Raw genomic sequence first — 26578 nt, forward strand, 5'->3', positions numbered from 1 at the left:
CTAATAGAGCCTTAAGTGTTCTCTTATCTGATTTAAGTTTCAGCCCTCTTCACTAGATTTCTTCTATATACCTCCCTTTTCCCTTTCATAGGGAGCTATACTTTATAACAAAAATTAAAAAAAAAAAAGAGGAGAAAAAGTTCAGAAGAAAAAATATTCCACAAAATCCTGCTATGTTGTGCCCCCATCCATGGACTTCTTATTTCTGCAAAGGAATAAGTGTTAGTGTCTGTAAAGGGATATGGGAAAGGGGAGAATCTTCTCAACTCTTTTTCTGGGGACCAGTTTATTCTTTTTAATGCTGTAATTCATTATTTTTATTGTTTTGTGGTGGCTGTTCTTTGTGTTTACATTATTAGTATCATGCCTACCTCAGTTTGTATCAAGTCATGCTCTTCCATGCTTCATTGTATCCTTTATATTCCTCTTTTCTAATAGCATAGTAATTTTTATTACATTACTGTATTGTGATTTTTTTAGCCATTTACTTTTCTTTCTTTCTTTCTTTCTTTCTTTCTTTCTTTCTTTCTTTCTTTCTTTTTTCTTTCTTTCTTTCTTTCTTTCTTTCTTTCTTTCTTTCTTTCTTCTTTCTTTCTTTCCTTCTTTCCTTCTTTCCTTCTTCCTTCCTTCCTTCCTTCCTTCCTTCCTTCCTTCCTTCCTTCCTTCCTTCCTTCCTTCCTTCCTTCCTTCCTTCCTTCCTTCCTTCTTCCCTTCCTTTCTTTCTTTCTTTTGCTGAGGCAATTGCGGTTAAGTGACTTGTCCAGCGTCATACAGCCAGGAGTGTTAAGAGATCAGATTTGAACTCAGGTCTTCCTGACTTCAGGACTGGTGCTCTATTTCCTGCGCTACCTAGCTGCCCCGGTTTAGCTATTTACTTTGGGCATTTACTTGTTTTGTCTTTTCTACCACAAAAGTGCCACCATAGATTTTTGGTATACATGGAGCCTATCATTGTAGTATGTGTCTATCAATGAAATCTCTGGGTCAAAAAGTATGAATACTTAGTCATTTTATGTACATAACTCATAATTGATTTCTAGAATACTAAAACTTAATTCACAACTCTACCAATAATGCATAAGCATACTTGTCTATAACTTCTCCAACATTGTCTAGTCACTTTTTTTTTTTTTTAGCATAATTTCAAATTGTATTTGAGAAAGGCTGGACCATTTTCAAGTTTTATTAATACATATTAATTTCCCCTTCTTTCCTCAAAATCTCCAACATTAATTATTTGTATTTTTGTCATCTTAATCAATTTGCTAGATGTAAAATCAAAGTTTGGTTGTTTTGATTTGCCTTTCTCTCAGTTATTTGGAAAAACCTTTTATTTGATTGTTAGTCATAATTCTTCTTTGAATAATGTTTGTCCATATTCTTTTACTTATTCATTGGAGAATGGTATAATATATTTGCATTATTTTCTTAGATATCTTGAATAACAGACCCTTATCAAAGATTTTTGATAGAAAAATCAACTCTCCCCTAGCCCTCAACTGATAGCTTCTCTTCTTTCCTAGTAGCATGAATTTTATTTACAGAAAAAAATTTTGTTTCTTATAAAGTATTTTATGTTTTTTAATCTCTTCTATCCACTGAACAAATAATAATTCATTATTATTTTATTTATTTATTATATAATATATATGTAATATATAATAAATAAATAAAATATATATTATATATTTTTATTTTTTATTTATTATTATTATATCATCATTATTCAAAATATTTAAAAATATTTTTACCAGCACTTGCTAGTTGTACTTCATCTCTGGTCAGATGCTTGTCATTTCTATATTTTAAGTTGTGATTTAACTATTAATCCAAAATCCATTTTCAGATTTAGTCATATTGTTTTAAGGGGAGGAGAAGTAGAAGGCAGCAGTTTAAAAAAAACAAACTTTCTTGCTACTCCTCTCCTCAAGCTGCTAACATCTTCCTATTTCAAATTATTTTCTCATCTCGAGATATGTAAAATTTAGAAAATCTACCCCAAATGTTCACATGGACTATTTGTGCCCAACCTGTGATAGAGCATTCTGGCTTATACTGGTCTAATCAGCCACAATTGGATATATTATAACTTGATTCTTAACATACTGATATGTTTTGGTCCTCTTCAAGATCAAAGGACAACCACCACCATCACTTTCTCATAATCTGTATATAGTTTATATGTGCCTCAATATTTTTATATTGTATTCCCCATTAGGATGTATGTTTCTTGAGAGTGGGAACTGTGGTTTTAGGAACCTTTTTTGGATTCTCAGAATTAGTATAATGCCTTGCCCATAATAAGCACTTATAAAAGCACATTGACACTATTGAATAAAGTTTTGTATTTTTATGCACACACATACATATACATATACGTGTGTGTATATATGTGTGTGTGTGTGTGTGTGTGTGTGAAATAAATTCAACTCCTTAGTTGTAAGCCATTCTGTTTGTTAGACACTATTATCTTAAGTAAAACTGTTAACTTTCTATATCTGCTTTTCTTTTTGAAAGCTCTTGCTTTCAATTCATAATAATAATGAAAACACCACCTGTGTCCCTAAGAGCTTTGGTTTTCTGCCCAAGACTCTATAATTGTTAGATTTCCCTGAGGCAATATCACTTGTGTCCATTTGAGTCACTGAATAGCAGTCTCCTGGTTCAACAAGTCTTAGAAGATTTCTGTCACATTTTTGATATATATGCTATGGTGAGAGCAGATCTCTCTGTCATTATCATATTTACAAATAACTTCTTTCAGTAACAGTCAGTAGGGAGACATTTGCTCTCATTATTCTCTTTTTCTGACTTTTGCTGGATATTAGTGGGTCTATATAATTATTATATAGTGCATAAGTGTTTTTAAAATTAAAGTTTACTTTTTTAATGAAGAAAAATAGATTATTTTGTCCCTCCTATTTACCATAAAAAAGAAAATAAATACTATATGATCACTACGTACGTGTATATATGTGTGTGAGTATATATGTATGTGTGCATCTCATTCTGTACCTCTCTGGCAGAAAGTGAGAAACATACTTCATAATTAATAACCTGCAATTATGATTGTTCATTGTGTTGATCATAGTTCTTAAGACTTTCCAGGCTGATTACTTTTGTGATGTAGCTGCTATAGTATAAATAGGTTTTTTTTTTTTTTTAATTCTGCTTGCTTCACTTTGCATCATTTCATGCAAGTTTCCCCAGATTTCCTTGAAACCATTCTTTTCATAATTTCTTATGATTCAGTAGTATTTCATTACATTTATATTGCATAATTTGTTTTGCCATTCCCCAACTGATGAATCCTGCCTTTGGTTCCAATTCTTTGCTATTACAAAAATAACTGTAATACACATTTTTGTATAAAAGTCCTTTTCCTCTTTGATTTCTTTGATATTTATATGACTTCATTAGCCACATTACTGTTGATCAGAGGTTATATTCAGTTTAATAATAACATTTGGAGACAATTCCAAATAACTTTATAGAATAGCTGGATCAAATTACAATTCTACCAAAAATGCATTGATATTTTTGTGTTCCTGTTTTCCAGCAGCCCCTTCAAAATTTGTCATTTTCATTTTTTTGTCAACTTTGTCACTTTAGTGCACATGAGGTGGAAACTTAGGAATGGTTTAATGTTAAATTCTTTTGACTAATTATTTTCTTTTTGGGAAGATCCTCATACTTGTTTATTAGCTGCAAGTATTTAGTTATCCCTCTGCCTTTTCTTTTTTCTGTGACATTCTTTAACCTATTATTTTCCTGACACATGTTCTTTGCCTCTTTAAATCTTACTCTTTAGTTGACATGGAAACTCTTTCAACAGTTTTAATGGAACATATCATTCTCCCTGATAATCTGGAGTGTGAAGAGAGTCATTCCTTGAGCTATTTTGCTTTCTTTTCCAATACAAAAAGACTACACACGATTTGAACATAGCGGTATTTTGCCTCTGATGGGAATACAAACATTGCTCACTCTTTGCAGGTCATGATAAAATCTCTTTGTTTTTTCTACTTGATGGAAATGAGATCTTTCTTACTGTTTTTCCTTCTTTTCTTGAAGAATTACTAATTAATTTATATAGAACTTTGTATCTACCTCATGAAACTTGTCATTTCAGTCCCTCATTATAATAATTTAGGTGCTTATGTTATCTCTACAAGATTTTCATACTTCTTGAGGGTATGGACTGTGTGTTATCTTCAGCTTTGTATATGCCATAGGTCTTAGCATTTGGTGCTGTAATATTTATGTCATGGTTCTTGCACATAAAAGTACACAGCATAAATTGGTTGAATAAATATGAATCAGATCTTCGCTTTAAAATATAATTAATGGAGTCGAGGCAGGTTAGTGTAGTGGATAGAGAGCTAGCTTTAGAACAAGAAAGACTTTCAAGTATTGTCATTGACAAATACTGTTTGTATATGACCTTGAGCAAGTAACTTGATCCTTCCAGTATGCCCTGACAATTCTCAAAGACTCCCAAATTGCAGAGAAAGTGATGGTCATTATTGGTAGAAAGAGTTTTCTTACTGGAAATTTCATACACCAATGGAATGAGAGGTCTGATCAAGAAAAAAGATCATCTATAAACTCAAAATTTCCCTTTTAAAATTTTATGAAATTATGAGTTTATTTTCTTTCTTTAGATGGCATGACATTGCAAATATGTCACACAATAAGTCCTTCTTTGCATTAGAACTGGCAAATAAAGAGGAGACCATCCAATTTCAAACTGTGAGTATTAGTGTTCTCCCCAGAGCACTTTATTTTTTTAAAAGAAAATATTTTATTGATCATTCACATAGAGCCTACCACCTGAATTAACCTGATCTGATTCCAGAGCACTTTTTAATCTTGCCTTTGGATTTTTGGTGGCTTTAAAATTGTACCTTGATAAATATATTTTGATTTTGATGTGAAATTCTAGGGGGAGAGTATAAAAGAATAGTTGAATGATTAAATCAGTAGTATTTTTCACATACTTGGATGTTTCTTGAATAAAGTCAAGTCAACAAATATTTCTTAAATAGTTAATATTAAAGTGCCAGCCACTGTGCTGAGTATTGGGAATACAAATACAAGGAATAAGAAAGACAGTCTCTGCCATTACATTCTAATGAGAAGTAAAGAAAGTAGAGTTCTGCGAGTCAGAAATGGAGTGAGGAAGTGAACATGGTTGCCTTAGACACTTTTCCTTAAAAGGCATTTACATGGGGCCTCTTCTTATTAAAGCTATGTGTCAGAAAAAAAAAACAACAACTTTGTTTTTGTAGGGTGATTATTGGACAAGAGTCTTAGATGACTGTTCACCTGAAGCTGTCACTTTTTCCGTTTCAGAAACATTTTTGTATTACCAAGTAAATATCTATTATCTGTTAAGAAGTCAGCCTATCAGTAGTGCGTAATTTTGCTAGTTTGAGTTTTCAATTGAATACCTCCTCCCTCCCCCCCACCAATCATACCAATATATTAAAAATGGCTTATTAATAAAATGCTCGGTATCCAGTATGTCATATTATATAGTATTAAATGTGTTGTATATGAAAACTTAATACATTCATCTCAATTTGTGAACATTTTATTTGCCAGGAAGACATGGAAACTGCAAAATATGTATGGAGGCTGTGTGTTGCTAGACACAAGTTTTACAGACTAAACAAATGCAACCTGTAAGTATCATCTACTTATAGAATTCTTAGAAATAATGATTTTAGACACTCTCACTTTATATTTTGTTTTATAAGTTAGAAATCTAATTGGTACCCAAAGAGGAGAGTTTGTTTTATACCCCTTCTATATTTTCTTTTTTTTTTTTGATTTACATATTAAAATGTTACACTATTTTATTTCACTATTTCCTTTGGACCAACTCTTTATGCCTGAACCATTATAGTTTGCATAGAATCTGTTAGGATTCTTACACAGTGATGTTGGTTGTCTAATTTAGCATGGTACTTAACAAGTTCTCTAGCTCACTAATCTATTTAGCCCTCATTGGAGTTCTACAAGATTCACAAGTCCAGGATATTCACAAGTTCAGTGGAGGAGATTCACAAATCACAGCTCCCACAATCACACTCTTGAAGGAGGAGTCAACCTTTGAGTTCACATCTCTAAAAGAGCATATAAAAGGACAAGCATTAGAGATTCGGGAAGATTGAGAGCCAGAATTCAGTCAGGAGATTCAGAGCCAGGATTCAGAGGGAGCTGGAGGCTGAAGCTGGAAGAGACAAAGGACTAGCAACAGGAGCTCTTGGAACCAAGGAGAGAGATAGGCCTCTAAGAAAGCTAACTGGGATATTTTGGAAAAGACAATTAAGGACTGGATTTTAACTCCTAGCTGCATTTGAAGTGATTATTACATTGAATTGAAAGGAAGGCTGTTCCCCGAAGCCCCCCAAGAAACCTGCTCCCAGAGAACTTTATAATTTAGAGAAGAGAACACTATGGAATCAACCGATCAAAGATTTAGAGTAGGAAAGACAGTATTCATTTAGTCCAATTAATTCATTTTATAGATAAAGAAATTTAGATCCCCCCAAAAAATAAGTGTCTTGTCCAGGATTACAGAAGTAGACAGTTATAGAACTAAGATTTAAACTCTGAGTGCTTCTGTCTCTAAATTCAGTACTCTTTTAAAGGTAATTGGTCTTAAAGATTTTTTTCAACTCATTCCTGGCTAATAAAAAGAATGTCCCTCTATTAATATTTGTTCTGTACAAACATAACATTTTCTTTTTCGAAAGTATTTATTTAAAATATTTATTTATATATATTTGCTCATTTATACTTATTTTTTAAAGAATACAAAATACTTGCCTCTTGGTTTTTTGTAAACCCCATTAACAGAATCCTAATTTATTTGTGGGTAAGAATATTTGATGTGCTCTTTTTTTTTGGGGGGGGGGGGGCAATTGTCGTTAAGTGACTTGTCCAGGTTCACACAATAAGTGTTAAGTATCTGAGGCTGGATTTGAACTCAGATCCTCTTGTTTCCAGGACTGGTGATCTATTCACTGTGCCATCCAGCTACCCTGAAATACTTAAAGCCTCAAGTACTGGGAGAAGAAGGCAGGATATGTGTAAATTATTTCTGATCATTCCCCATTTGTTATAATGAGAAAGAACTATTAATAGGTTATATAAAGGCAAACAGTATATCATATATAGCATCCAAGTCTAGCTCTTAGTACAGTGCTTTGCACATAGTAGACACTTAATAAGTACTTACTGACTGATTTATCAAAAGTATTGATTTGATTTTTCTATGATTGTATAGTTTCATTTGAAATATTTGGTGTTTTTTTTTTTTAATTCTCTTTGTCCTATTATGTTTTATTCTATTAGAAGAAAAAAAATCTTTTAGTGAAAAAGTCCTTAAGCTTGATAAAAAGCCACAAAACTCAGACTATTATTCCCAGTTTACAATGAATAGGACTTGCCCAAAGCCACACAGCTAGTAAGTATGTCTGAAACCACATTTGAACTCAGCTCTTCCTGATTCCACACCCAGTGCTGTATCACCTGCAACAATGAGCTGAGCACTCTTACTTAAGAACCAAATAAAAGTTCTAGGTTTTCTCCTTCCTCTTTTTCCACCATGAGGATATAATACTTTATGTCAGTAAAGCTGAAAAAATTACAAAAGGAGAAAAGTAATGAAATCATACAAAGAGATTGTAGATTTAAAGACAGAAAAGCTTTAGGAAAGCCTACTAAAAAATATAGATTAAAAAAATATGATGGAAAATGCCATCCACATCCAGAGAAAGAACTAGGGAGACTGAATGCAGTTTAAAGCATATTAGTTTCACATTTTTTTCTTTATATATACATACACACAATTATTTTTTACATTTCCACATTAGTCATGTTGTGAAAGAAAAATCATAAAAAAAGGAAAAAATCATGAAAGAAAATTTACAAAAACAAATGTTGAAAACTATCTTTAAAGTTAAATTTTTTTAAATTTAAAAATGTGTAAAACATTTATATTTGGGAAAATGAAAAAAAAAAGATGATGAACATAAAGATGGTACTTTTCTCAAGCTAATGTCATGTTACATAGTGCTTATGTACATATACAATGTGTTTAAAATCATAAAACCTTGTCCTGTGCAGCAAAATTTTTCAAAGACCCTTCATGTGCTACGCCCTGAAGATACAAGACAAAACTGATCCTCAGAGAGATTAAATTCTAATGAGGAATTTTTATGATGAAAGATGTCATGCATATGTCAAGTGTTTGAGAATTTCTCTTTTTAACAATATCAGGAAAAGAAATGGATTGAAAATATGCATCCATATTAGTCTATGAGTTAAATTTTATTTATTTTAAAAAGTATTGTGGCATGTACCTACTTGGTAGTGATGTTAATATTTAGAGGAAAAAAGAAATGCCTGTTTACTTTGTGGTAAAATGACCCAGTCTGTGAAATATAATTTTTGCTATCCATCTATTTTATGCTGAACATAATATACCACTGCAACCATAGAAGAGAAAATATTCTATTTTAAGTACAATAATTACATTTAGTGGGCAGGTTTCCAAATTGTTAGTCATATTATTTCCATAAAGTGGCATCACATAATTACATAAAAACTCACATAAATTACAATTTGTTTTCTTGGACTTGATTTTCTGATGATCTGCCTTAGTAATATGCTTGCCCATATAAAATAAATGAAATCTTTGTTTTGGAATTTTTTTTTTTCAGGGCAAGGTAGAGATGAAATCACAAAATCACCCCCTCCTCCCCACAAAGTTATCTGTTCTATTTCTCTTGAAGAGCTCAGCTCATTGTTATACTGAATTCATTCAATATTGTGTCATAACAATCCTGAGACCCTCCCTACAGACCAGAGGGAACTTCATCAAGTCCTGCTTCTGACACTTACCATGTGATCCCGGGCAAGTTGTTTAACTTCTTAGTGGTCTAGGCAGCTCTTCAGGACTGTAAATTGCAGGGAAGGTAATGACCTACTTTGGTAGAGAGAGTTTCCCTGTCTGGGTGTAGCCTGAATCAATAAAAAAATATGTTCAAGTTCTGTTCCTCTTTTTTGAAGATGAGTGGTTGCAGATGGGTAAACATAATTATATAGGAATGAATAGGAGTCCAAATTTGGATCTCATTTCAGTTGTGTTATTGGGCAATATTTTAACCTGATAATCAATTTACTTTACAAAAAGGAGCTATATAGAATTTTTTTTTCTTGCCATAGAGAATTAGGGCCCCTTTCTAATTAATCAAAAAATGACCTGATGGCTTTTAGGATTTTAATAGTAAAAAAGTAAATAGCTTTATTTTTTTCTTTTTTTTAACAACAAAGAGGCATTTTAGCAACCAATAAGTCTGTTCTTTAACCATACCAGAATTAGATTAATGATTTAAATTTTTGAAATCCCATTTTTAAAGATATGTAAAATAGAACTGATAAATATCCTCTTTTGGGTTGTTATAAAATCAAATGAGGTAATGGATATTAAGGAAATAGGGATACGTTGTCTGTGATGTGATTTTCTATACTATTTTTTATTGGTTTTAACTTCTCTGGCATTACTGCTTTTTTCCTTTCATTTAGAAGCACTGAATTGCCCATCTTTCATTAGACATTTTTTCCCTTTTCCCTTTAAGACTGTTAGTTATACTCAAAAGAAGGTCAAATGAAAGGGTACCTGTTTTTAATTCATATGAGAGATAGCATAGTGAGATAGAGAGCTGGCTTCACGTTTAGGTTTAGCCTCTGACATTTCTTGGCTGGGCAACACGGGAAAATTTGTTATTTAACCCCTTTGGGCTCCAAGCAAATCTTAAGAACTTAAGTTACTGAGGAAAGTATTACTTTGCATTTATAAAGGATGTTTCATTACTTTCTCCCTGGGAATATTGATGAAATCATAGGTTCTGTAAAACAAACAAACAAAAGAAACATAAACTTCAGTGAGAAATGTTTTCCATCTTTTTCTTATGCTCTGAGATCCAGAGCATTTCCTGTTTGTTCTGTCCTGATACATTCAAAATCACTAGATACCTTTAAGGACTCCATGTGATTTTTCAGTCTTGGTAAATTCCTTATAAAATTCTCAAAACGTATTTGCCTGTTAAACTGATTGTTTAAAAAAATAAATAAACTAATTGTTTCCCTATATACAGAATTATAATATCTGATTCAAAAGTAAATTCTAACTATGATAATGGAAGGGAAAAATACTTAAATTATTAGAAATGATTAGAGAGGTTTCTTCAAGTTAGTTTTTTTTTTTTTTTTTTTTTTTTAGCCAGGGAAAAATATCTCTAAAAAAATTACACAGAAATGGGATTTAGGGGTGGGTGTAGGAAGCTTTTATAAAGGGTGCTATGAAATTGGGATGCCAAAATAGACATTGTGTGGGTGCTGATACTTGAGTTTGGTGTCTATGAGTTTTGTATTTAGGATACCCAGAGTTTCATTTCCGTCCCAGATTGGGCTACAACAGCAGCGATGATGTACTCTGGGAGTTTGTTGGCAGGTTTCTTTCAACAATATCTTTCTACCTCATTCACAACTCTCTGGCAACCTCAGTGTCTGGGGTTGGAAGTAAACCTTTAACTGAACCAATGTAGAGCATAGAACACCATTTTACAAAGACTGATCTCAATTAATGGAAGGAAAATATTTTCAAACAACAAAAGGCAGTGCTTTCAGGTTGGAAAGGAGCTTTTGAATTCAAACCTCTGTTATTTACTGTTATTTATAGGGGGTCCATGTCATGTTGGACAAATTACTTAAACTCTTTGGGCCATAATGTCCTCATTGATAAAAATGGGAAAGTTGGACCATAACGTTCCTGATGGTTTTCCTTTTCTAATTCTATCACTTTAAGTATCTTCTTGGGTCTCATTTATTAATGGCTTGAACTAGATAACTTCTGAGTTCTTCCAGATCTAGATTCTATGCTCATAGCTCTAAATGTTAATATCCAGTTAAATAATGAAAAAAAAATTAGGACTCTATATATTATCCTAGGCCAACTTTTGTGGACTAAAATAATGTAGATCAGAATAACAGCTTATTCCTTAAAAATCAGGTAAATAATCTAGTCAACTTTTAAAAAGAACCAATTCCATTTATACTTTGTAACTTTAATTTGTCCTCATTATATTAATGAGGATGATAATTCCTTCTGAGGGTATAGTAATCTAAGTTTACAAAACATTTTCAAATTTGTTAAAACAAATTATTGTTAAAATAAAGATATTAAAAGTTCTCTAACACTAACTTTAGTGGGTGTTGTTTAATGAACATTTATTAAATGCTTACTGAAAGCAAGGAACCATGTTAGGTACTAAGGATATTATTGTTTATTGAGGGAAAAATGCAAGCATAGAGATAATTGACACAAGGAATAGTGAAAGAAGTACAAAAATAATTCCAAAGTACTATGAGAAACCTAGATCCATGAAATTGGAGCTAGAGTGTCATGGTGACAAAACCTCATATGGTAGCATCTATGTTAGGTCTTTAAGGGAAGGAGTTCAATGCATTGTTAGTGGGGATAATCCATTCGAGGCATAGAGAATGCATATGGCAGAGGCCATAGGAATGGAGAATATTTCAGTTTGGCTACAATATTTAATATACCAAGAAAGAAGAGTAAAAGCGAGGGAGGTAGGTTGGAGGACAGTCGTGGAATGCTTTGAATGCTTGGGTACAATAATCCAAGAAATAAATGCTGCTTAGATTAGATTGCCTATTCTTCTAAAATAAACTTGAAGAGAGATGGATGCTGTCAGATTTTGAGATATTTAACTTCACTATTCTGAACTAGTAACCCTGATAGCTGTCATTTACTATATTTATGTTCTTAATAAGCCTTGATTTTCTTTCATTTTAAATGCACTATTCAAAATAGGCTAACTTATTTTGACCTTGTTTGGTTTGATTTCTGAGGACAGCATTAAATTATGAGAAAAAATTTATGTTTAAGGAACATATTTGATAATTAATCATCTTTTGTTTTTGCAATTTGACTATTCTAGTAATATTCTCTAGAAAACCACCTAATATTTTTATAAACAACAACAATAATGCCTTTCTTATTGAGTCTTGTGAGGCAGGAACATATGGGAGCAAACAAAGATGGGAGTTTAAAAAAATGATTTGGTAGGGCTAAACAAAATGTCATCGAAGTCAAGAATAATGAATTTTTGTTCCTGATTTCTTAAAGAAAAATATGCCATACTGATTGCACATATATAACATATCAAATTGCCTGTCTTCTGAATGAGGAGGAATGGATGGAGGGAGAGAATTTGGAACTCAGACTTTTAAAAAACAAATGTTTAAAAATTGTTTTATAAGTAATGGGAGAAAATAAAATTTTAAATTTAAAAATAGAGCAGGAAATGAATAGACTTTTGGTTAGCAGACAGACAAATGAAAATAGCATATGGTCAATTTATGTATTTGTTAGCATTTAAATGTTTTAAGATTCTTCCATGCTAGATTAATGTTTGACAAATAAAAATGTAATAATAACAACGAAACAATAAAAAACAAAAAAAAATTACCATTTTGAGCTCAAAACAAAACCAAACCAAAATGAAACATAGGGCAATACTTTTTTAAAATGCTTTTAATTATACCTATAGAATGGCAGTGTTGCATAATGACTAGAGTGAAGAACTGGAAGCTAGAAAGACTCAGGTTCTAGGCCTACCTCTGACTGTAACTTTGGGCTAGTCACTTAAAATTCAGTTCCCTAGGCAACACTGTGAGATTTGACATTTCTGAGAAGATTTCTGTCCACATCGATAAGTTTTCTCAGCTGAGAGTTCCCTATATTGTGGAAATCACAAGTCTAATAATTTTTTTAAATCTTAAAAAATCTAACCTGATTTTCATAGAAATCAGCTGTCATCACATTTTCTAATAAAACTATACATGTTCTAATCCTTTGATATTTGAGATTGTGAGAATAAAGAAACAAAAACTGATTCTTTAAAAATAATTTTCAATCATGTTTTGTTTTTCCAAATACATATAAAGATAGTTTTCATTATTCATTTGTGTAAGATTTTGTGTTTCAAATTTTTCTCCCTCATTCCTTTACCTCCTTCCTTCCCAAAACAGCAAGTAATCTGATAGAGGTTAAATATGTGCAATTCTTTAAAAAAAAATTCCATATTTGTCATATTATATTGTTCAAGATAAGTCATTTTGAAAGGAAAAAAAAATCACAAGAAGGAAAAAAAGCAAGAAAAAGTGAAAAATACGGTGCTTCAATCCATGTTCAGGCTCTTTAGTTATCTCTCTGAATGTGACTGGCATTCCCCATCTTAAATCTATTGGAATTGCCTTTAAATTGCATTTTTGAGAAGATTCAAGTATATGATGTTCTCTTGGTTCTGCTTGTTTCACTCAATATCAGTTCATGTAGATCTTTCCAGACTTTTCTGAAATCAGCCTGTTCATTTCTTATAGAACAATAATATTCCAATACCTTCATACACTTATTCAGCTATTCCCCACCTAATGGGCATCTACTCAAACACAAAATTTTGCAAGGGTGAATGTTGTAAACTACATTTGCATATATTTTGAAAATAAAAAGCTATTAGTTACAAAAAGAAAAATACTATTTTAAAAATAGTTAAGCATGATGACTTTTACTAGTGTTCACTTTGAAGATAGTAAATATAGTAAAGTATAGTACATAGTATATAGTATTAAATACAGTAAATTATTACTATTCATTTTAAATAATTTTCATTTTAAATATTCACTTTTTAAAATCATATAGAGTTAATATTATATTTAAACAAATAAAAATGCCTAGATACAGTTAAGATAGATACATTTATTACTAATCATTAGTTATTCTTTGTCTTATCCTAGTTCTCTATCTTCATTTCTTCTTAAAAAGGTTTGTTTTGTTTTTTTAAATTCTAGGCAAACTCAGACTCTTACAGTGAATCCTGTTAGGAGAAGATCTTCAACAAGGATGTCTTTGGTAAGGAGATGAAGTTATTTTCAGTTGGAGTTTTAAAAAAAAATTTTATTGTTGTCAGATTTTAAAAGTCTGCTTCCTCAGTGAAATGAATATATCTTTTCTTTATTACTATTCATCAGATATTATTCTTTTGACTTATTAGTTAGCACTAATGAATAGAGTTTTAAATAGTAAAGGTTTTGGCTAAGAAGTAACTAGAGCTCTCTAGAAAATATGTGATTGAAAGGTCATTTAACACCTAAATTGTATTTGAACAACCATGAATTTATTTATTTATTTTTATTATAGCTTTTTATTTACAAGTTAAATACATGGGTAATTTTACAGCATTAACAATTGCCAAATCTTTTATTCCAATTTTTCCCCTTCTTTCTCCCCATCCCTTCCCCCATAGGGCAGGTTGACTAATACATGTTAAATATGTTAAAGTATAAATTAAATACAATATATGTATACATTTCCAAACAGTTATTTTGCTGTACAAAAAGAATTGAACTTTGAAATAGTGTATAATTAGCCTGTGAAGGAAATCAAAAATGTAGGCAGACAAAAATAGAAGGACTGGAAATTCTATGTAGTGGTTCATAGTCATCTCCCAGAGTTCTTTCTCTGGTTGTAGCTGGTTCAATTCATTACTGCTCTATTGGAACTGATTTGGTTCATCTCATTGTTGAAGATGGCCACATCCATCAGAACTGATAATCATATAGTATTGTGAATAACCATGAATTTAAAAAACAAATGAACAACTCCTGGGCCAATCATATAATCCCAAACTAAATCAAATGTAGTTTATTTTATAATGCTATGCAACAACATTTTCAATTAGAAGTTAGCTTGGGGAATATAGTCAACAGTGAAAGATTCACTATTGGTTTATGAAAAGGTCTATCTCTTGTTTTTTTTCAGGTGTTTACAAAAATAAAACAGCCTGGAAAATAATGTCATATATTAATAATATTATAATATTATCATGTCATATATTAATTTATTATTTATTTATTATGTTATATGTAATTATTTATTATGTCATATATTAATAATATAATAATTTCAATAATATAATAACAATGTTATAATATATATAACATATAATATAATAATGTCACTCATAATAATAGTATAATAATGTCACTGCATAAGATTTGCATCTTACACCCCATGCCGAAATAAAGTCAAAATGAGTACCTGATTTGGGCATAAAGGATTATCAAATTAAGAGAGCAAAGCAACATCAGACCTTTGGAGAAGGGAGGAATTTATAGCCGAAGAAGAATTAGATAACATTATGAAATGCAAAAATAGACGACTTTGATTGCATTAAATTAAAAAAGGTTTTGTACAAACAAAACCAACACAAACAAGATTAAAAGGGAAGTACAAAGCTGGGGAAATTTTTTTACAGCCAATGTTTCTGATAAAGGCCTCATTTCTAAATTATAGAAAGAACAGTATCAAATTTATAAGATTTATATGTTTATAATATATAAAATTCATAAATTTATGAGAATATAATACCTATTGAGAAATGGTCAAAGGATATGAACAAATAATTTTCTGATGAAGAAATAGAAGATATCTATAGTTTATATAAAAATGCTCTAAATTACTATTGATTAGAAGAATCCAAATTAAAACAACTTTAAGGTACTAATTAGCCTTTCAGATTGGCTAAGATGACAGGAAAGATAATTGTAAAATTTGGAAGGGATTTGGGAAAACTGGTACACTAATTAATTATTGGTGGAACTGTGAAATGATCCCATCATTCTGGAGAATTTGGAACTGTGCCCAAGGGCTATAAAACTGTACATACTATTTGATCTAGCAGTCCCATTATTGTATCTGTATCCCAAGGAAATCATAAAGAAGGAAAAAGAACCCACAAGTGCCAAAATGTTTGTAGCAGCTCTTTCTGTGGTGGCAAAAAATTGGAAAATGAGTAGATGCCCATCAGTTGAAGAATAGCTGAATAAGTTATGGTATATGAAAGTAATGGAATTTCATTGTTTTATAAAAAATGATGAACAGGCTGATTTTAGAAAAGACTGGGAGGGTTTACATGAATTGATGCTCAATGAAACAAGTAGAACTAGCAATACATTCTGTACAGTAACAGCAAGGTTGTACCTTGATCAATTGTGAAAGACTTGGTTCTTTTCACTGGTTCAGTGATCCAAGGCAATCCCAACAAACTTTGGATGGAAAACACCATCTATAGCCAGAGAGAAAAAGATGGTGACCAAATGTAAATCAATTCATGTTGTATTGTGTAAGTGTAATCAATACACTTTTTTCTTTATAGTTTGTCCTTTTTGTTCTGATTTTTGCATTTAAAAAAATGAATGTACATATATAGCCAGAAAAAAATAAACAGCTCCTTTAATATTTCTAAGTTAAAAACATAGGGAAATATGTAGTTCGTGAGTAGAAATTTCAGTCAGTTAAAAAAATCACTTAGTAAAACATGGAGGATTTAATATTATGTTTTGTTTTGTAAAATTTCATTTCTTAGCCTAAGCCACAACCATATGTGATGCCTCCACCGCCTCAGTTACATTACAATGGACATTATACAGAACCATATACTTCTTCCCAAGGTAAGTCTCCATTATTTCCAAGAGGCCTCATTTAATAAATATCAGTAAGAATAAAAAGACTTCGATAACTATCAATCAAGGCTCTTTTTGGCCACTGTGGTGATAAACATCTCCAAATTGGATAACTAAAGGAATTATACTCAAAAGTTCTCTTCTCCCTATCCTGCCTAAACCATACAAAGTTAATTTGTTGGAAACTCATAGGAACATAGTACAATATGAAACATATATTGAAATATGTCTTTCATCTCCCTCTACCCTTTCATCCCTCTCATTTTAACACAGTATAAAGAACTTGATCATGATAATTATAGTGGCATCATAGTGCAGGAGAAAAAATGTAGGATTTGGAGTCAATCTTTGTGTTTGCTTTGCTACTTATCACCTTTATGACCTTTAAGTTACTTTAATTTTCTGAGCCTTGGATTCCTCCTCTTGAAAATGAGGGGGAGGGCAGAGCTGAACAAAATGACCTCCAACTCTCCTCCTAGCTCTAAAATGCTATGATTTTAAGAATCACTTTTGAAAGGCATCCAATCCAGTTTATTAATCTGTAAATTAAACAAATTACATACAATAAAGAGGAAATTTGATTTTATGGAAAGAGAACCACCCTTAAGCTAGATTTGCTTTCAAGTTTAGGCCTCAACATTTTAAAAGCTTTGTCACCAGGAATGTGTGTGTTAATCTCATTATCAATGTGGACATCCCTGGAAAGTATACTGCCAAGGTGAGTGAACTTATTCCCAGCATTCAGAACTTCACCAGTTACTGTAACTGTTTGTTCCACATATGGATAGTGTGGTGCTGGCTGATGGAGGACCTGTTTTCTTGGTGCTAATTATAGGCCAAAATTAGCACAAGCAGCAAAGAATTGATCCATACTTTGATGTTTTTCAGCCTCAACCAAGCAACCAATCACAGTGTTGTTGTAAGGATCAAATTTTTTAATATCACAAATGAAAATGTTTTCTGTTAAGTGATGTGTAAATATCAGTTGTATATTGGAGAAAAATCACTCTTTTCATCTTTATAAATGGAGTTTAGATGACAATGTCTTTAAAACAAGTCACTCTCTTGGTCTTATCCTTTTATATTTAATGTTTTGTGGATAACTGTATAGATGGGTAATTGGCTTTTTGTAAATGAATAGAAATATTAGACTATAAGCTCATCTTCCATGTATGCTTATCAAATGCATCCTCAATGCAACTAGTAGCCAGAATGAAGATGATATCTTTTCCTGTGTGATCATTTTGTTATTCTTATTTTTTATTTGTTATTCAAGATAACAAAACAAAACATTAAGTGACAAACATCAAAAATTTGAACATCCTGAATACATAGGACAAAAAAGGATCAACCTATTCAACTATTCAACTTTATCGTGAATCTCTTAATACAGATTTCATTTTTACAAAAAATTTCAAAGCTGACTTTCTTGTTTGTATCTTTCTCAACTTTGTTTTCTTCTGTGCATTAAAAAAAAATCTACAGTGTCCCTCTTTTTCTTTTTTCCTTTTGAGTATCACTACAAGTTTTCTCTCTCTTAAAACTTCCCCTATTCCAAGGAAAAAAAATTCATCCCTCCCTTATAACAAATACTGTCCCTCAAATCTTTCACCTTTGTGTTAGGTCGTTTCGCTTTTGATTTTGATTTCTTCCACTAGGTTTCTGTATTTTGAAAGCTTTACATTAAATATAGTGTGAAGACTAAGTATTTTGTAAGGCGCTATCAATTGAAAAAACAAAACCCAAAACATTGTTCTTAAGTTTTTAATGGATCAATGTTATGTTTGGCAGATTTGGGGCAACACTTCAGTCTGTGATAATGTTTTAGTTGCAGTACAGTTCATAGTTTGAAGTCTCAAAGACATTTTAAGGTCAATGTATATTTATTATAGGGATTTGTCATTTGTCAGTCTATTTAATTTTTTTCATACTTCTGATTGATAATTCTAGCCACTAACTTATATCATGTGTTGCTATGTATTTGATTGGGATTAAACTTTTATAGCTTGTCTTGATATCTTTACAGGTGTTATACCATTTCCTTAAATAATATGTATTGCTCATGAAGTCTAGGCTCCTTAAGGATAATCCTTCTGTAATTTTCGATGCATTGAATTGGTCTTGATTTGTTATTTAACCTCTCCATTTTTTTTTAAAGAAACAAATTCTCATAATTCAGCCACTTTTTTGATGCTTCTTGATCAATATGTTGGCTGTATTCATGCAAGTGTTGATCATGAAAAAGCTTTTGGATTCCACTGTTTTGAAGGCCAGTCACTTTTCTGTTACATTCAAATAATCTAAGGTGTATCCCTATTATCAACCTTTACCCTTGCTCAGTGAAGGAATAGTTGTTTGTTCCAAAAATATTTTTCTAGGTTTTTGACCTATTGATCATACTCTGAGCATGCCTACCAATTTTCTTCCACTCTTTTGATGAGATGTGTTTTATTAATAATGTACACATTTTGATTAGGCTACTTTCTAAATCTTTTATGGTTTACTTTGCCATTTCAAAAGTATATGTTAATAGTCATTATATAGGTGTTAATTGCTTTAAATGTAGTCTTCCTATTCATTTTTGATTATAGCTTCTTAAACTATGTTTGTGACTCTATATGGGATCTTGTAATTGAATGTGGGATTTGTGAATTTATGATTTATTATCAGTAAATGTTTGATTTGTATACCTGTTTTATATACCTATCTACCCAGCATCACATAAAAATTTCTCAGGCAACAAGGGGGTTATAGATGAAAAAAGTTTAAGAAATCCTAGATTATAGGATGTGATTACTGTTTTAACTTTATAATATAGTTAGTAGGCCATTGGGCTTGGAATTAGGAAGATCTGAAATCAAATCTTGCTTTAGACACTTTACTAGTTGTTTATCTTTGGGCAAGACAATTAAATGCCACCAGCCTCAGTTTCCTTATCTGTAAAATAAGAATGATAATAATATTTCACAGAGTTATTATGAGGATCAAATGAGAGAATATAGGCAAAGTGTTTTGCAAACTTGAAAGCTAGATAAATGGTATTATTGACCATGATACTTTTAAAAACCAGTGTTCCTATGTACAATAGGTCAGACACTTCTTAAGTGATACTATATATGTATACATACATTTGCATGGATGTTATCATGTTTTTGCTGCTTTTTACCTTTTTGCAAATATCAAAACTGCTAATTACAAAAAGATGATGCCTTTTTTGTACTTGACTCAAGAAATATTTTTTTCAGAGATAATTTACAAAAGACTGTAGGCAATATTTTCTCTTTGAGTTCATGCATTTAAATTCTAAAATTGGGCTAGTTTTTAAGTATTGAAGATAAAGAATTGGTTTCAAAATATATTGTTTACTCACATCATTAGAATTTATTACTTTGACTCATTGAACATTTGTCAGACATGTGGCAATGTTTGTGAATCTTATGTGATTGCTATCTTTCCTATATATCTTTTGTACTTTCTTCCAATAGTTTCCTTTTATGCAATACATGTTGTTTATCTATCTGTCTACCTAATCTATAAATCACTTATTTTCTCTGCTCTTGTAGATAGCCTTTTGCCCAACATTCTTTCATCTGTATTTGTATTTTAGAGACAGTTGACTCTTGATTGGGTGAGAATAAATACTACTACTACTACTACTACCACTACTACTACTACTACTACTGCTGCTGCTGCTGCTGCTGCTGCTGCTGCTGCTGCTGCTGCTGCTACTGCTACTGCTACTACTACTGCTTCTCCTCCTGCTTCTACTACTACTACTACTACTACCACCAATAACAACATTTACATAGTGTTAACTATGTGCCAGGCACTGTATTAAGCACATTACAGTTATTATCTCATTTGATCCTCATAAGAATCCTGGGAGGTAGGTACTGTTATTATCCTTGTTTTACAGATGAGACAGTCTCAGGTTATGTGACTTACCCAGAGTCTAATGAGTATCTGAGGTCAATTTTAAACTTAAATCTTTCTGATCCCAGGATCAGCACTCTATTTACTATGCTACCTACCTTCCTTTTAGATTGAGATTGACATGGCTTAAATTATGCAATAAATCCATGTTAATAAATCCTTATTAATTTAGACTTCACTTGAATTTCATGGAGAGTTTTTAAGGGCACAAGCTGTTTTTAAGGACTTTAAAAATCTCAGTTTGCAAGCAAACAGTGTAACTAAAGGATAAGTAAAGGCTGACAACAAAAAAGCTGGGACTTTTAAATACTGGTTATGGATCATCTCAATTTTTTTTCAAAGCATGACATCTACTGGGCTACACATACTTGGTTAACCTCTTACTGTATATGCTCAAAAATGTTTAAATTTGTTGTTCTTTAAGAATATTTTACAAATTTGTCTTTTAGTTCAGATAATAAATTCTTCCTATTGGTCTGAATTAATGAGAATTGGGCATATTTAGTACCAGAACAATTGACGCTATCCTTTTTTTATTTTTATTTTTATTTTTTTGGTATTTCCTTTGGTAATTTTGAATTTACAGTAAGAATGCAAACCCAGGTTCTCTTGACTCCAAATCTAGCATTCTTTTGGTTCTACCATACTGTAATTACATAGATTTTTGAATAAATTTTTACATCCTGTCTGTTTAAGGAGGATTTTATTTATATCTCATAGAAAGCAAGAAGCATATTAGTGAATACATGAAATAACAAGGAAAAACAAGCACTGAAACCCCTTAGTTATTCTAATTCATTGCTGCTATTATCCTTAAGAACAGCACAGTTCTAGAATAAAATCCACAAGTCATTAGATTTTTTTACTTTGATGTTTGTGGATCACTCATACCCCAAAAGCCAGTCCTTCTGTGAGTAAAATACATTCCCATCAATCCCCTTGTCAAGTCAAGATGTTTACTAAAGTCAAACAAAACTTTATGAATTTCAGAAAAGGAAGGTGGTTTCTGAAGTGACTGCCCTATATTTTAGCAGCAAATTTGTGATATATGTAGAAGTGGCATCTTTTTTTTGGGGGGGGTGGGGAATGTAAGGAAATGATTACAGTTTATGACAGTGTTTTTGATTCTTGAATCTCAATCTTAAATATTTTCTTTTCAGATAATCTCTTTGTGAACAACCAGAATGGATATTATTGTCATTCTCAGACAAGTCTCGATAGAGCGCTTGACTACAATGGAAGGATCCGCAATGGGAGCGTCTACAGTGCCCACAGCACAAACTCCTTAAATAACCCCCAGCCCTTCTTGCAGCCCTCACCCATGTCCTCCAACCCAAGCATTACTGGAAGTGATGTTATGAGACCTGACTATGTCCCATCTCATAGACACAGCGCCCTGATCCCTCCATCCTACCGCCCCACGCCAGACTACGAAACCGTGATGAGGCAGCTCAACCGTGGAGTGGGCCATGCGGACCGGCAGAGCCACTCCCTGAGAAATCTCAACATTGGCAATTCATATGCTTACAGTAGGCCTGATGCCTTGGTCTACAGTCAGCCTGAAATCAGAGAGCGTGCTCAGTTTGCCTCTCCTCAGTCGGCGCACTACCCCTTCAATCTCAATTACAGCTTTCACAGTCAGTCTCCTTACCCCTATCCTGCCGAGAGGCGGCCTGTGGTGGGAGCCGTCAGTGTGCCTGAGCTGACCAACGTACAGCTGCAGGCCCAGGATTATCCGGCGCCCAACATCATGAAAACCCAGGTGTATAGACCGCCTCCTCCTTACCCTTACCCACGACCAGCCAACAGCACCCCGGATCTGTCCCGGCACCTGTACATCAGCAGCAGCAACCCAGATCTCATCACGAGGCGGGTGCACCACTCGGTGCAGACCTTCCAGGAGGACAGCCTCCCGGTGGCCCATTCTCTGCAGGAGGTCAGCGAGCCCTTGACGTCGGCCCGGCACGCTCACTTACAGAAGAGGAATAGCATTGAGATCGCGGGGCTGACCCACGGTTTTGAGGGAATAAGGCTCAAAGAGAGGACTATGTCTGCTTCTGCGGCTGATGTGGCCATGCCCCGAGTCCTAGCGGCCAGCTCGCAGCCAACCGTGTTCACAGACAGGACCAAGCAAGAAAATGAAGAGCAGGAAAGTGTGAGATATGGTCACAAGAAGTCCCTTTCGGATGCCACCATGCTGATCCATAGCAGTGAAGAAGAAGAAGAAGAAGAGGAAGATTTTGAGGAAGAAAGGAAAGCCAGCAGCCCGCTCCCAACTCCTGATGAGGCCCCAGGCTACTCTGCCGAACCTTTGCTCGGGTACCCCTATGGCTCTGCCCCCACTGGGCCCAACCCTTTGCATATTCTTGAACCAAAGTCACTCATCCTAGAGACGGAGAAGCCAGTGAGAGCCATCAGTCCAGTTCCCGGGATGGCTGAAGCCCAGGTTCTGAGAAGAGAAGGGTTGTTGACTCCTTCCATGTCAGAGTCTGACCTCACCACTTCGGGACGTTACAGAGTGAAAAGGGATTCTCTTAAGAAGAGGCCTATGCTGGACATTCTTTCAGGAAAGAAGAATGTTGTTGAGGGTCTTCCTCCATTAGGGGTAAGCCAAAGAATGGTCTTTTGTAGTCTTTTCTTTGTAGTCTTTTGTAAACAAATAGGAATATATATATTTTAAAAATCCCTTTGATCTTTTCTTTTTGTATTTCTTGTATTTTTAAAAAAATTCCCTTCCATTTGTTCTTATTTCTGCACTGCTTGTAGCACGCTAGTTTTGGTTTTGAATGGAAATTGACACAAACTGGTGAATCTCCTACTTTATCTTTTGATGCCTCATGAAAGAATAAATTGGATGAAGAGAGAAGATACATTAGTGAGTGCCCTCAAGTATTTTGTTCATGGAGTTTGTAGAGAAGAAAAGGAAAATGGCATGATCTTATCCTGTGTTATTTTTTGGAGCCGCCCCAAAAAACTGCCCTGTTGGTATATCTCATGGTCCACCTCCGAGCAAGTGCTTATAAGCTGCTGAGATTTAAAGCGTGTCAGGGGCTCTGTGATGAATTTATGGCTGGTTGTTCTTTGTTTTCAAAGAGGACCAAAATGATATCACCAGGTTGGAGTCAAGGGACAGTGTGTCTGATTGTGGCTGCTTGGAACAGTCTGACCTCCAAAGGCTCTGTCACAGGGCAGGCATAAACACGTGAACGTTTGGAGCAGAGAGGTCTCTAAATTTGTGCATCTCATTTCTTTTGCAGAGTGCCTTCTTTGAGGTTGGCACCCCTTGCTGGGTGATATAGATAAAGCAGATTCTTTTAAATGTGAAAATGTCTGCTGATTTTAATAGAATGGGAGAGGAAGTATCATATAATGGATAAAGAGTTGGTTTTCAAGACATGGAATACCTGCTTCCTTCGATGTATTTTCTAAATGTTTAAATTGATGACTTTTTTTTAGGATGGTATTATTAGTCTTTTGGAGTCTGGCAATGATTAGAGTTCTCAAATTTTTCAAAGTTGTTTTCCCTTACAATATCATAATTATTTTTATAATTTTTTCCTGATTCTGCTTGCTTCACACTACATGAATTCATCAGATCCATCTAGATTTTTCTAAAACTGTTCCTTTTGCTATTTCTTATGGTGCAATTTATATTATATTTATATATTTTATTATAAATATATTATATTTACATAATCTATTCAGTCATTTGTCAATTGATGGAAACCCCTTTGTTTCCTCTTCTTTGATACTATAAAAACTACTGCTATGTTATTGTATATATGATTTCTTTTCTTTCTTCTTTGATCTTTTTAAGGGTATAAGCCCAGTAGTGGTGTAGCTACATCAAAAGGTATATACATGATTTAGTGACTATTGGTGGGATAGTCCTAAATGCTTTCCAGAATGGTTGGAGCAATTTATATCTCTACTAATAGTTCATTAGTGTGCTTGTCTTCCCAGAGCTTCTTGAAGAATTGCGGTTATTCTTTTTATCATCTTTACCAACTTGAAGTGCTGAAATCTTAGAGCTGTTTAAATATGCACTTCTTTAATTAATAGTAATTTGGAGAATGTTTTCCCCACAGAGTTATTGATAATTCATCATTTTTTTTTCATTTGAGAACTGCCTACAAATGGAGCATTCTTTTGAATTGTTGATAGTTTACTTTTTTAAAAAAAATTGTCTAATATAATTTGGTCATAGTTTTCTTAGAGTTGTTGACTGTTTACATTTCTTCTCTTAGGATTACCTACATAGCTTTTTCTTACATAATTAATCTAATTGCAGAATGATTCATGTTTTATATGTATTTGAATCAATTCTCTATACATCTTACATATCCAACTTTACCTTATTTCTTAAGGGAAATTTCTTAGTTACATTTTTTTTTTTGGAGCATCAGTTTTTATTTTTTTTTAATTTTAATTTAATTTAATTTAATTTATTATTTATTTTTTGAACATCAGTTTTTAAAACAAAACATTTAAGCGATGGATTGGGCCTGGCAGGAAGTCAAATCTTTTGAGATACTTGCTGACCCCTGGACAAATCATTTAACTTCTATTGCCCCAGATTCCTCATCTGTAAAATAGGGATAATAATAGCACTTCCCAAGGATATTGGGAGGTTCAAATGAGATGATAATTATAAAACACTTAGCACAGTCCCTGGCACATAATAAACATTATATAAATGTTAGCTTTTATGAATTTTCATCTAGACATAATAACTTCCCCATGAAATCGATGAAATTCTTATAAAATATGTTCTGTGCTAATGAAAGTAGACTGACTGTTTTGACATAATTTACCTTCTATTTGGAGCCTCAAATTTTAAAATTATACGAAACCATTTTATTTCCAATATGAAGCCATTTGTAATGTTTCAACAATAGTTTAGAACTACAAAGTGTTGGTACTGTAAAGGGTCAAGTAATTTTTCTCCTTCATTTTATATAGGAGGAAACTGAGTTGCTTAAGATTAACTTGCTTAAAATTAACCTACTAGTTAATGATAAAATAGAGTATAGCTCTCCTAAATCTTACAGGGGGTAGGGGAGGGGTAGAATAGGAAGAGAAGGGAATAAACATTTTTTATTTGCTGTTATCTGTTTTAGTTGTATTTAACTTTTTTTTTTTTAATTCCCTTTGGAATTTTCTTGGCAAGGATACTGGAGTTGTTTTCTATTTTCTTCTTTAGCTCATTTTTTAGATGAGAAAACTGAGGTAAATAAGGTTAAATGACTTTCCCAGAGTCACACAGCTAGCAAGTGTGAGACTAGATTTCAACTCAGGAAGATGAATTTTCCTTCATGGCTGGTGCTATCTCTATTGCCCTAACCATTTATATAGCACCAGGCATTTTGTTAAATGCTTTACAATTATAATCTGATTTGATTCTCACAGCAACCTTATATAATTATTCTAATTTTATGGTTGAGGAAGTTGAGGCAATGAAATGTTGTGACTTGCCATGGGTCACACACCCAGCCAGTCTTTGACTGAGGCCATATTCTAATTTAGATCTTCCTGACTCCAGGCTCAATGCTCTATCCAGTCTGCCACCTGGCTGATTTTTACAAGATTATATGATCATCAGTTTAGAGCTGGAAGGGACCCTGGAGATCACTGAATCTAATCTTTTCACTTTTTACATAAGGTAGTTGAGCCCAAAGAGATTTGCCTAAGGGTCACACAGTTACACTGTTTCCAGTGTCTCATGCTTTTCCTAATCTAGAGTTCTTTTTTTGAGGAACTTCTTTTAAATTTACCAGCTTTTTGAATTATGAACCAAGTCATATTTCACATTATCAGTGAGTTGAACTTTTTTCCTTATTCCTACCCACTATCCTCTTCTAAAATGTTGCTTCTATAGAATAATTTTAATTTTATTCTTATAGCTGTGCCTTCCTGATTGTGATGCTCATGAATTACTCCCATGCCGATATACTTTGGATGGTCTGGACCAGAGATTTGTAAAGGGGTGTTTTATGAATAGATTTCAGGTGAAGTTGAATGG

General features: G+C 32.9%; 1 protein-coding gene across 1 annotated transcript in view; it reads left to right on the forward strand.

Moving 5' to 3' along the window:
- The window catches only part of PTPN21 (protein tyrosine phosphatase non-receptor type 21), a 108396-nt gene that overhangs the window by 62920 nt on the left and 18898 nt on the right, over positions 1 to 26578 (forward strand). The window contains exons 9-13 of the mRNA XM_051977433.1: positions 4665 to 4752; positions 5608 to 5687; positions 13951 to 14011; positions 16527 to 16611; positions 21717 to 23161. Coding sequence (XP_051833393.1) covers positions 4665 to 4752; positions 5608 to 5687; positions 13951 to 14011; positions 16527 to 16611; positions 21717 to 23161 — 1759 coding nt within the window. The remainder of the gene's footprint in view (positions 1 to 4664; positions 4753 to 5607; positions 5688 to 13950; positions 14012 to 16526; positions 16612 to 21716; positions 23162 to 26578) is intronic.

This window comes from Antechinus flavipes, chromosome 2 (assembly GCF_016432865.1).
Source record: "Antechinus flavipes isolate AdamAnt ecotype Samford, QLD, Australia chromosome 2, AdamAnt_v2, whole genome shotgun sequence".
Lineage (NCBI taxonomy): Eukaryota > Metazoa > Chordata > Mammalia > Dasyuromorphia > Dasyuridae > Antechinus > Antechinus flavipes.